Raw genomic sequence first — 13,594 nt, forward strand, 5'->3', positions numbered from 1 at the left:
AGATACAAGTGCATCTTACTCAAAAGCCCCATAAAGAACCTAGCACATCTTGTTCTGAGTTATTTTGCATGTGAAAGAAGGTAGTTTCTAATAGAAAGAAAAGCAATATATGGCAGTTATAACAAGAAAAAAAAAAGACAGATCAAAAGCAAAACAAATTATAAGGACACAGTCCATATAAATTAATACTGTTTTTTTTCTTAAAGTAAATGTTTATGTTATCATGATTTCAATGGGATCTAGGTTCTAGAACACAGGACTCCAGACTCCAGCATATCTAGAATGGCTGAATTTGTTTGGTTTCTTCAAACAACTGAGTAACACTAAGACAGCAATACCTTCCTTCATTCCTCAGTATAATTCATATCATCAATGGAAATGTTTTTATCCTTGATACAGCAACTTCGTATCTGCTATTATTCTTATAGTTTGTATTTTTGAATGCATGATTGGTAAAGAGAAGAGAATTCCGACAGCTGGGTGACCCTGTACAAAAGACCTAACTACTTCCAAGTACAGGTGGCAATTGATGGGAAATATCTGCATTTACATTCAGTACCAGTATGCTATCTTAACATGCTGGCATTGTAATCACTGTGAATAAGTCTTGCATCTGTCAAGAATCTCTTTAGGCTTCCTAGACATAAAGGACGTAGTGCCTATTTGTAACGTATTCAAATACTAATGAGAGCTTAAAATTTCTTTGACTGACTGTTTTTGAAAAGGTGCTGAAAATAGGTGAAACTTCCACCTTCATTTTCTTTTCTTTATGTGCTATGCTGCTGTGTCTACATTTTCCATGAGAAGCCTCCCCCTCTTTCTTTTGCTAAACAGTCTAATTTATTTGAGGGCTGATTTCAATTGCTAAAGACTGCCAGTGGAATTGGTTGGGAAAAAATTGACTATTAATTAGAAAATATTTTCAGCTTATAACCACATCCTTCTAATAGTTCAAAATTTGCTGTGGGATAATCCATGACTCCTTGTTAAACATGATCAACACACGCCACAGAAGGCTTTAAGAAATGCCTATCAAGTGTTGATGAATGCTACTAGCATTCCTGCTGACAGTGACCCAAGCAGGGTTGGTTGTTAAGTATACCACATGTACTATCTCATACTCAATATGTAATACCTGATTATCACCTCTATAGAAGCAAGGCAGCATCCTGCTCCCATTCTGTGCGCTATCCTAAGCAGTTCCCAAGGCAGATTTCATGGTAATTCTTGTCAACAGACTCGTTTTATATTGCTGCTGAGAATAAAATGTAGTCAGTGACCTATCACAAAATAAATGTTTGTACAGAGTTGGTTCAGGGCTAGAATACTGGTAAGTCATCAGAAAGATGTTCCTGCTATGACAGGGAAATAAGAAAAAAGCTTGAGAAAACCATATGATCACTCAAAGAAATGGCACTCAGCCCACCTTCTCTCCCACTTGCAAAATGTAATAAATAATTCATCAACACAGCTTTAAAATTCATTGTTCTTTGAGACAATATTCCTACTTACCCAAATGGCAGCCAATCGAAATGTAAATAAAGATAGGTCTAAGGACATGTTTGAGCACAGCTCATTTGGGTTATGGTGATTGCTATCTCATGGCAGAAGATTTATTTTATACGTACTTATTCTGAATTAATATTCCTCATGTATTCTACTCAGCTCTTTGACGTTTTATGTACAAGCATTTGCATTAATGAGAACCAAGTAAGAGAACATATTAGAAAATAAATGGGACATACCAGGAGATTTTCTGGCTTGATGTCTCTGTGCACTATGTTGAGACCATGAAGGTATTTGAGTGCACTGGCTAGATTGTAGACCATTGCACTCCCATCTCGCTCTGTGTATTTCGTAGAAGAAGTGATAGCATCAAATAGGTCTCCTCCCTAAAGCAATGGAAACATAACAGATCACTTAAGGAAAAATAATTAAGATGTTGAAGATACCTTGTAAAACACCATGTAAAAATCTTCCTGTACAAAAGACAAACTTGGAGGGCTGTTAAAGAGTTTAAAAAAGAAATGATTTTGGGAAAGATGACTTTGTCACCAAGATACTATACCGTGACTACGGTCATCCACAAAGCACAGTCCTTTTTTGGTCTTGATTTCATTCTATTGATCTTTCTACCTCTGATTACTTTTTTGTATTACATACATGCCTACACTTTCCATTTTCATCTTACCAGTGTAATACTACTTATATAGCAAAAAACAGTTCTGATTTTGCATAAAGACTACAGTAATGTAAATCCAATAGTTAAAAAAAAAGCCTAACATAACACAAAAATGTAGCAATTGTAATGAACTACAAATTGGAAATATTGGATATATTGTGAAAATGTCAAATAAATATAGCTAAACAGGATGCCTTTGAAGTGCAGAACTTCCAGGTGATTTCAGAGTAGGCCAGTTGTGCAGTCTCTGACTAGGATACCCTTTTTCTGTTGGAATATACAACACATAGATGAGTTACTGATGCAGCATTTCCAGTCATTGCCATGAATTTTACGTGGGTGTCCCTGTGATGGTTACCCTGGATACATCTGTAGGAGTGATTTATCTGAGCCACTGTGGGTGGCATTCCAAGCATTTCAGTACACGTTGAAAAGCAGCAGCAATTCAGGAAATATGCACCAAGACGGTAAATATTAAAATATTAAAAATAAAGAACTTTTTAAAAAAACAGATGCCTCAATTACATTATTATTATTATTCATAATCATGAATTCAGCAATTACAGACTTTCTTCGGAGTTTCCCAAGCTGGCAGCCATTCTAGTGGGGACTCCTGAATCAATGTTTCAGACAGAAATAAAAAGTGGTGAGTTGCAATAATTTGTATCTGACATGCTGATCAACCCTATAGGCAGTGCTGCTGTGTATGTATGGAACACAGATAGAGAGTGCAGAAATAAAACTCAATGCAACTTATATATTTGGTTCACAAGGTGACAGCAGAATGGAGTTTGAGTGTTTTTTGTTTTTTTTTTCCCTCTGTACAAGTACAATAGCACCATCAAGTTTTTGGCCAACTGGACATAAGGTGAGTGAATGTTTGATACAAGCAGAAGAGAAGAGATTTTTTCAGGTTTAATTTTAATGGAATATAATCATTTGAGTTTAGATTATTTGTTGTATCTACAGTTGACTAAGAAAAAATAATTAAAGAAAATTTGTTCCTTTAAAGCAAATGATTAAAAAAAGATATTAGTGAAATAAACGCAAATGTTCCATTGGTATATGCACACCACAGTCAGCTACTGCATGTTCTAAACATGCTATAAAAAAAACACTACCCTCTTCTCTCCAAGCTGTGCACATACTTTGCAAAATTACCTCAAATTTGTGTGTGAATAGTCTAATTACAACTGAAGAGATGTAAATCCCATTAATGTGACTGACTGACAAGGATATTTGCATGATTAAAAATGGAGGTTGCCACTAAAATCTTATCTGATTATATTTTCTAGCTATATTTCTTCTAGACATTACATCCTTGAATAGCAAAGAGGAGAATTTTTTTTTTTTTTTTTTTTAGTCTTACCTTGACCAACTCCATTACCAGATAAAGTTCTGTTGGGGTGTCCATTTCTTCTATCAGCATAATGATATTTGGATGCTTCACTTGACGCAGAATAGATACTTCATTTTCAATCAGGTGTTCCTGGTCAGTAAGAGTAGAGAGGTTTATATGACTAGACACAAAATGGCCAATTTCCTTTTCCTTTGATCAGCTCTTCAGTGAGCACTCAGTTTGATATTTCATTTATGTAGTAAAGAGCTGTTGTCAGCTGCTGGATTTTAACTTGTATTTTAGCCCAACTGTACTTCACCAGTAAACTTAAAATACCACATTTCAAGCACACAACCCATGGATTATCTCATAAAAAAGACCCCGGAACGTGACAGCAATTCGGGAAGTGCAGGTTATATTCCTTATGTGGGTATTAAGATGCTCAGAACATCAATGAATTTGCATCATTGTAGCCTGCCACCCACCAGCAATAGTTAACATGTCTTTGATCCACTCCAGCTCTCACCTCTCATTTAGCATAGGTTACTCAAGGACAGATTACCTAGGATTTAAGTTCAAGGACTGGCACTTTAAAAAGGATATGGATTATGTATGTGAAAAATATGATAATTGATTTGGTTATATATTTCGGTTCATTTTATATGTATGTTCAGATTTACAATCTGCAAAATAGGTACCTGCACAGTTAAGTCAGTGTGGCTCCAACAGCTTAACAGCACTCCGATTTAATTTCCCCTTCCTTACACTTCTGAGAAAGTAATGAGTTTCAAGAACAACTGGTTTCAGAATATTTTGTTTTCCAATATGTCTTAGCACTTGGTTAACAGTGGAGAGTGAAAACTACATGCTCCTTTCAATGGAAGAATGATTTGCATTTTTTGTTACAAACATTGAAATACAGATACTGCATTGAGGGTTCCCTTTAAGTAACAATGCCTGCTTAAAACAGAAATTTCCCTTACTTTGGCAGCTATCAAATCATCTCACCGGAGTTTGAACTTATTCATGTTTAATGCACTGATTAGTAGCATGCAATTCATGCATTTGTGAGCAGAGCACAAGAAGTAGATGTGATCCACTGTGCATAAGCAGTGATTAAAGATCTTATGCTACTTTATTTCCAGGGTTATTTATAGTGCTCTTGCCAAAGCTTTATGTGGCTATGTAACTCAGAAACCACATGCCATGTGTGCATCTCATTTGGTGAGTATGGTGCGGCATATATGCGTTCAACAGTCACACCTTTGAAATTCAGTTTGAAAGAGCATCAATTGTCATTCTGAACAAACATATGTCTGCTCCAAGCAAACGTGCTCTGGAGAAAAAAAAAAACAAAAAACAACAACAACAACAACAAAAAAAACAAATATGAAGCAATTTTGTTAAACACAATGCTGAATTTCATTATCAGACAAAAGTGAACAGCCAGAGCATATTAAGCCTTATGGATGAAAGCCTGTAAATTCAAAACTAGTGTTAATAGTCCAAACAAAATCTAGAATCTTATTATAGATTTTTCTACCTAAGAGAACAGGTAACATAATTAATTATATCCATTAATTCTGACTGAGACACTATGCTTCACCTATGCCTTCTTCATTTAACTTGACTTGATTGTTTATTGTTTTTTTTTTTTTAAAAAAAAACAACCACAAGGCATAAGTGATCTTTATTTAAAATCACTACTAATAATGTTCATTTAAAAAAGACTCCAAAATGTTGCTGAGCTACTGTTTTGATGCCTGTCTTCAACATGCCAACTAGCGTATAGTTACTTATTTTCAACCACACCAATGGTTTTGTTATTTTTTGTCATTTATGAAAATAATAATAAACCTTTTAATACCATTCTCCTGGAAAGTACAATATAGATTTTAGTCTACATTCAGATCTTTTATTTACAGATAAAGTAACGTATAATTAACATTTAGTCTGTTTGTAGAAAATGCATTAGTTAACTGGATTCAAATTTTAGGACATTCAACATAAATTGCTAGAGAGCAGTGAGCAACTTACAAGTCATGCATATTTGGTTCAGATGGTTGTTTTTAAGATAGGGCTTATCTTGGCATGTGAGAGAGGGTGAGGGAGGACTAAGCTGTAGCAAATTTTAAGTATTTTATTTGTTGAAATACTTTCTTGACAGTTCCGGCACTACCCTAACAGCTATCAAAGTCTTCTTAACCACAGTCCTCTGTTTACACACACACACACACACACACACACACATCTGTATGCAGCTACACAGATACTGGTCCTTTCAAAACAGACAGGTATACATCCATAGTGTTATTCTTCTTTTGTTCTTTTTTGTTTGTTTTAAAGTAGCAAGAATGCTAACTAGAAAATACACCTAAAATCTACTGCATAGAATGGCTTGTCTGTCTCTGGACCATTCCAATTTATGATACTTAAGAGGCTGACTCAGACAAATAATAGAAACATCTGAAGCTGCAAGCAGTAAAAATCACCCAGAAGTTTTCTTTTGTAGTAAACCACACTAGCTCGTCCTTCCAGCAGCCAAAGAAACGCCAACATTTAAATCTCAGTAAGGCAATTCTAGCACTGTTTTTCTTGTGGTTATACATTTTTAAGATTCCTTTCTAAATTCTCCCTTAAATAAACTTAGAGAATATGAGAAAAACTACTACTACCTCATACACAACTTAAAGTCTGCACAGATTGACCATTTCTGTTAGAGCACCTCTGAGTAGAGGTCCAGAGCAAGTCATCACGGCAAGTAATGCTAGTATACAGTCAGTATACAGTAATGTGCAGCTCCTTACCATACAAAGAACATCACACAAACTTACATCATCATCATACAAGGTCACTTCTAGCATTTGACACTCTGAATTGTACTGTAAGCAGTCACTCTATTGACATCTAATTGACAAAAAGGGTACCATTGAATTAAAAGCCTGACTTGGTTGCGAAGTTAACTCCAAAATCATTTCAGTGTGGTCGTTTACCTACAAAATAAAGTATTTGCATCAAAAAAGACTGTCTTTTTAGTAACCTTGGGAGAATGGAATTCATGTCCTGCTCTCAGAGCCTTTAATACAGAATTTGATTGTTAATTAATACTGTGCCCCAAGTTTTCTTTTAGCTAACACTAAACTGTCTATTTGAGTCAAGTTCTTCAAGAGCACTTTGTTTTTAAGGTATATTGTTCACAGGCAAAGCAGTTAAAATAGAAGTATTTTATGTTTTGTTATTTGTTCCAACACAGTCTACATTCTTGATTGTGTTTTATACCTGTTGTTGATTTTTTCCTTGTCTTTAAAATCCCTGTGCTTGTGAGGAGGTATGTGAAACTCTAGGATACTTACTTCCATTACGTAACATGCTCTTCTGTTGCAGAGACAATTTTTGTCTTTTTAAAATGTATTAAAAATAAAGCATAAAGAATTCTCTTGTTAAGAGATCTTTGTTCTAAAGGATGTGAAACTAAATAAACAGAAAGAAATGGTTGAGAAAATTTCTTTCCAAATATATATTCTGTATATAAAAGGAATATGTATAGCCGTAAAAAGATAAAAGTAAGAGGCAGAGAGGGAAGGGAATTATATAAATACAGATATAGCAGCAAATTTCCTCTCATGTTTTACAGATCAAAATCATCAGGCTATATTTCATCAATTTCTCTTCTGATTTCACTTTGGACAAATATTGGCATTTTCTTTGTTAGTTTAATAAATATGAGGACAATTTGGTGGTTTTTTGTTGTTGTTTTTTTTTTTTTTACTTTATAATCTAGCAGACTAACACTCACTACTTTGCTTCTTGGATGGAATATCATCACCCTATTAAACAGACAGTCAGAAAACCCAAACACACCCACCATTTATGACTAATGAGCAGCTGCTCGTGCTGTTTCTGCCATTATTCTTATGCATGTAAATTGTACGCTACCTTTCCACAACATTTAGTCTTGTCGATGATCTTCAGCGCAAACTCCTTTCCTGTGGATCTAGCAAGAAAAATATGAGAACAGTCAATCAGAAACCAGTCAACATTTTGTGGCATTATCTCTAAGAATATAGATCTTAATGCCTTGACCCATGGAGATTGCTGACAGAAAATTCACAGAATTGACTTGATTTTGTTTTTCATTTTCTCAGCAACATTTGTGCCTGCTGTTTCCCTGACTACCACAACCTGGCTCACTTTGTGTATTAATCCCAGGCTCCAGCTGCAATTCATTCTTCTGTGACCTAGCACAACTCTCTCTCACTTCTTTAATGCAACATGCAAAATTTGTCTTAAGCCTTCCACTTAGCTTTGTTCAACTTGTAGGCTTTAAAGATAAAATCATGCATGTTTATGTGTAAGTGAGCAGAAGAAAAACTGATACCCTACTGGAAAAATTCAGTAGGATTCAGTAGAGCTAAGGCCTTCTGTTTTATTACAGACTAGTCTAAAATCCTGCTGGATTTATTGGGTGCTAATTTTGTCCTTTTCTATTTCATTCATTCTCTATTTTTATTCAGCATTCTATGGAACTCTATAGCAAGTATCTAAAGTGACAGGACATTTGAGAAGGTGGTTATATACAAAGTAAAAAGGATGACTATTTTCAGTAAATACTCTCCCAGTAAGAAGGAGCTCTATTTTGCTTTTTGCCCCTTTAAGCAATAAAAATGTTCTACATTTCTTCAGAAGGGGAATAATGAGAAAAAAGCACAAGTGACTGACTTCTTTAAAAAAAACGGACACACACACGCAAAACAAACAAACAAACAAAAAAAAGATGACATTACTACTTATATTAAGGATGAGTTAAAATGAAAAGAAAATGTCCTATTGCTACTACATTGTTTTGTATTAGTACCAAGAGACTCCAGGGTCCCTCAGAATGGCACTAACCTGTATGGTAAAAATAAATAAATAAATAAATAAAAATGGAGGCAATTACAAAAGGAAAAATCAGGTACATTTAAAAGCTTACAGTTTAATTCTCACTATACTTTTTTTGCATTAGAGACAGCTAATCAAAATGACTACTTTACAAAAAAGGAACAGGGTTAATGTTTCACATTCAAATTATCCATTATTGAAAAGATGCAGTACAGAATTTCTGCTCTCACAGTGCAGCTGTATCTGCTAGGTTGTCATAGTTACAACCTGATGCAGTATTTAGATAGAAGTGCTATCTAAGTGGTATCTGTGAAATGCTATCCTCTTACAGACCTGATGTAAAATCTACTATGAATACAGTGTATAATTCAAAATCGCAATTTATGTTACACTAAATTAAGTGCATTATCTGAAAGTCTGCAAACAACTGATCAGCAAAACCCACTTAAGAAACCTTCAGCCTTTACACTGTGTAGAAAGAGGAGTTAACATTCACAAAGCCAATTCATTAACCAATTTCAAATCCCTTCTGCAAACGTCCTTTATGATAACACCTAAGGAAAAAAAAAAAGGATATCAGCGACACAATTTGTGTGCAGATATCACTGCCTATCATATTGACCAGTATTGTCTGACAGGTATCTGGCATTCTTCTATCTAGCTGTCAGTATCCATCTGTTGACTCATGTCTTCATATATAGACATATAGGCACCCTTTGCAAAAGAGACCATTTAATTCTTTTTGTAGAACAGCTGATATAATGGGATCCTGGCTTTACAACTGAGGCTTCCAAGCACAGCACTATGAGAAATTAAATATAATAATTAAAAAGATTTTTTTTTAAAATGAGAATTTATAGTTGGCATTTCCCCTGTCATTGTTAGCAACAATTGCAATATATTTATTTTATATAAAATTCATTTAATAATGCTTCACTAAATATAAAGGTAGGATCATATACAAAACTAGGTCTTCAAGTTTAAATTTTACTTTTCATGTTTTTAATTGGAAGGTTGTCTTTCTAGCCCAATCCTCTCATTCCAAAACACACAGATGACATTTAGAAACCCAAATGACTTAGCAGCCCATGTCCCATTTTCAGTGGAACTTATGTGATTTCCAAAACGCATAGCAGTTATTCCTAGAAATATTAACTTATGTTATCTTATGCATTTAACCTGATATATTTTATGAATGTTGTTCACTCTGTGGATAACAAAGGATTTGTGGCCAGCCTTACAGTGTGTGGGAAGACACTGTGAAGCATCATTCACTTAGTTTCTCTCAAGCCTCTTATGTGTAGCATCTTGCAAGACAAAATGGACAGAAATCAATTTTCAACACAGCTGGCTATCCTGCCTTCTCACAATTTTTGTAACAGACCTGCAGTTTTTAATACAGTAGGGAAATGATTCTACTTTGATGTGGTACCACTTGTCAGGAATCACAGTTTCTTGGTAGAAACCATTCCAAAAAAAGAAACATTAACACCGTGGAATCTAGATGTTGACACTGACAAGAAGTGTTATCTTAAACCTGCACGTGCAATAGGAACTTGTTTGGAACAGTACCTGTAGCATACTCAGATGACTGTTAGTCACTTTTTTTTTTTTTTTTTAATCAGTACTGTAATCAGCTAGTATCTCTAGAAGCTTCCACCTCAGTCTTTATTCTTTAATATATAAACCTTGGATGCTAGTATATCACCTTCTCAAAAAAGTATTAAAAATAATGATCATCATTTGTTGCTATAAACCAGGAGGAAGTATTATATTTGTGTTGCATATCATCTGCCAATATTATTCTCAGTAATGGAGAGAAATATATCAAATACAGTATCAACAAACCTTTCTCTTGAGGAAAAACAGTAATGGCTGCAAAACACTAGGGACTGTAAGAACCATACATCTATGTTCAGCATGTTCAGCCTTACTGCCTAACCCTTTTGGCTCATTTGGATGACTTGGCAAGAGTGTCTGTATATGAAGCTATGATCTGCTAGACTGGAATGAGTTGTTTCCATTCATAATTATGTTTCTTTTCAAGAAAACCATCAGACAGAGATCAAATAATAGAAACTGTTCCTGTAAGTTCTATAGTTTTTACAGACATTTGCTGAATTTGCCTGGTGCTTGTAGTCAAGTTGGAGACTCCTCATAATATTTAAGAAGCTGACATAACTCTTGGAGTGATGAAGATAGCAGAAGGTGGTTCTAAAATATAAACTGAGAAAGCGATAGTCACATCGTCTGCTATGTTTACACCAGCAGCAAAGTGTGACACAAAGCTTGCAGGGGAAGAGCAGTAATACAGCACAGGTCTGTATAGGTATCCTACCTACCCCAAGAGAACTCGTGCACAATAATATTTCAGAGTCTGGAATACTGAAAGACTGATTGAAGTCCCTGGCTCCTCAACACACTATCTCACCAAACAAGCAAGCAAAAGGGAGTCAATAGCACAGGCTAACTGCCACCGACTGTATGCCTTTAAAAATACTTTGCTCACAGTATTACCTAAAGCTGTGAAAAATCATTTAGGCAGCAGGCAGTAGGATATTACAGCAGCAGAACTGCTGAGGCAGAGCTGAGGTGCTCTGGAAGATTCCGCATAAAATTTCCTGCCAGCCACAACAGCCTTACCTGTGATGTGAGGGAGTTTCTTGAAGATGTATATGGTTTCCCTTAAGAGCTTCCATTAGAAGGTAATACCTCCTTAATTTGGGGGATTAAAAAGCCATGTTCCACTGCTGCTCTCATATTCCTTTGCTGGAATAATACATAGAGAGCTCTATGTGTTGTGCTATGTCTAGACCTCCTGAAGCGTAGGCATATCTTTGCAACTGCTCTTTGTATTCACCTCATCATATTTTCCATGCAATTATGCTAATACACAGCTTTATCCAGTAAAATAAAGAGCATTACTGAACATTTTCCTTACTCACCGTTCTATGCACTCCTTCACAACAGCAAAATTGCCATCACCAATCACCTTTCCAACTTTATACTTCTCTAGAATTGTGGATGACACTGAGCACTTGTTTCCATTCACACCTGCAAAAAAGCAAGGTCAGTAACGAAGGAAGAGAGGTGTCAGCAGTATGTAATGTATCCGCCATAAGCAGATACAAAATAAGAACTCATAAACACAAAACAGAAGTGAAAAGTAAGCTGTTTTCCTCACAGCTTATTCTCTTATTTTTATAAGACCTAAGAACATAACAATGAACAAGATAAGGCTAATCAGAGTTGTCTGACCTTTGAACACATAAATCAAATATTACTTTGTGTGTGGATGTACTTTAAAAGTAATGAACACAGAATATTTTCTGAACACAAAATATTTTTTGAAGTATCTTTTTGATATTTTTGCATACTGAAAGCAAAAATGCAAATAAGATTCATCTACAAAGCACATAAAAAACAAAATGGCAAATAAAAATACCTTTTTCTTTATTTAATAAAGTGCATAATCTAGTCCAATTATTTTTTCCTTTTTTTTAAAAAAAAATAAACCAGGCTCTACCATTGCCATGATGAAATCATCTGCTACACTTTTTTGTTTCTTTTAATGTGGCTATAAGACCTCTACCACTGAATAGGAAAGGTGATTCCTACATCGCTTATTCCGTGAAAGATGATGCCAACAAAAATAAATCAACAATAAAGGGAATTAAATAGTGATTCAGAGGCACCAAGTCTTTCATCACTTTTAGAAAGCACCAAATGTTGAACTTCTTCAAGTTCACTTAGCTGTTTCTGAAAAATCCAAAATGTAAATTTGATAACTGCTTATTTTAGTATTTTTAAATGAAAAAAGACTTTAAAATATTTTTTTAAAAAAATAAGTAACATCGATTTAAAGAGCTAAGGAACTAAAGGTTAAGTTTAGCTAAGGTCAGCTGACAGGCCTAGTGATTCTACCTGAAGCACCACGTGCAGTTTTGAAGAGAACCTCACTCTCAAGCCAGCCATAACACATTTCTGGTGATGCCCTACAAGTCATGTTCAAAATCACTCAAATTCTCAAGAGTGACTAGTGAAGAGGGGGATCTGGTAATATGCTACTATTTGACAAAAAAAAAAAAAATATTTTCTAGCTTTACGGCCTTAATGTAGTAAATGCAATTAAAATTTTTCTGATTGGCTGTTAATAGGGTATCAGGTATCTCAGAACAAAAAGTGTTTTGAAGACACTGGAAACCATCTGACATTGTTAAAGCAACTGTTACTTAGAGAAAAAAATTTGCAAGGAAAGTAATTGTTGGTGTCTTACCTTCAGGACTCTGGCAACGGAGTGACTCGGGTATACCATTTACATTGGAAGAAGATCCACCATGTGGAGGGATCTATGGAAGTATATAAGATCTTGTTATTTCCCATGGTAAAGTAATTGCAAGGCAATGGGGAGAAATTTAGAGAAAACAACAGCAAATTTACAAATTTACAAAAACCCTAAAAACACCTGACTATACGGAGTCAGTTTACTTTTCCATTTCCATCTTATTTTTACTCTTGCTTTCTCACAGTTCATCTTCATTATAATACATCAGTGACACTTTCACCAACTTGAGATGCAGCCTTGATATTCCTGTTTACATAAATAGTCGAACACATTTCAGCAAGCCTATAAACAGCAAAGAAAATTTCCTCCCACTGCACAAACATTTCCCTCCTCATTCCGTGGAACAATATCATTACAATACACTGTGTACTGGTTAAAATACATTTTTAAATAAGCCATAGATTCAAACCCAGAAACAGCCATCTCCAGACAACTACTGAGTGGCCAGAGCCACAAGCACACAGTCTCGTGCTGTATTCTACCACATCTATGTCACAGATGGCAGTGTCAGAGGTTTCCTTAACTGAACTCCATCAATCCATGCCCTCTTCAGATTAGCACTGAAGCACACTAGGAAAGTGATCTAGAAATGCTTGCATGGCCATTTAAAGTACAGAATTTTGGTATATGTGGCCTAGAACATGTATGATTGTCAGATTTGCTTGACAATTTAGCAGTTTATACTTCAGGTTATTATGGATGTAAAGACTCAAGGATCTACAAGAACTTCACGTTAGGTGTCTGTGTTAAAAAACAAGTATCTAACTGATTTTGAAGGATGAAGTCTGAAGAAAATTGCTTTTGCTGCACTAGCAACTTAGCTGGATCTATTCTATGCACCACTGTT

General features: G+C 35.1%; 1 protein-coding gene across 6 annotated transcripts in view; it reads right to left on the reverse strand.

Moving 5' to 3' along the window:
• DCLK2 (doublecortin like kinase 2) overlaps positions 1-13,594 on the reverse strand; it is an 84,952-nt gene that overhangs the window by 14,803 nt on the left and 56,555 nt on the right. For all 6 annotated transcript variants that reach the window (XR_004750517.1, XR_004750516.1, XM_035325423.1 and 3 more), the window contains 5 exons: positions 12,679-12,751; positions 11,348-11,456; positions 7,458-7,515; positions 3,552-3,671; positions 1,746-1,892 (listed from right to left, as the gene is read on the reverse strand). Coding sequence is in view for 4 of the 6 variants with exons in the window: in XM_035325423.1 (XP_035181314.1) it covers positions 1,746-1,892; positions 3,552-3,671; positions 7,458-7,515; positions 11,348-11,456; positions 12,679-12,751 (507 nt within the window). In the remaining 2 variants the exon portion in view is untranslated. The remainder of the gene's footprint in view (positions 1-1,745; positions 1,893-3,551; positions 3,672-7,457; positions 7,516-11,347; positions 11,457-12,678; positions 12,752-13,594) is intronic.

Source organism: Oxyura jamaicensis, chromosome 4, assembly GCF_011077185.1.
Source record: "Oxyura jamaicensis isolate SHBP4307 breed ruddy duck chromosome 4, BPBGC_Ojam_1.0, whole genome shotgun sequence".
Taxonomy (NCBI): Eukaryota; Metazoa; Chordata; class Aves; order Anseriformes; family Anatidae; genus Oxyura; species Oxyura jamaicensis.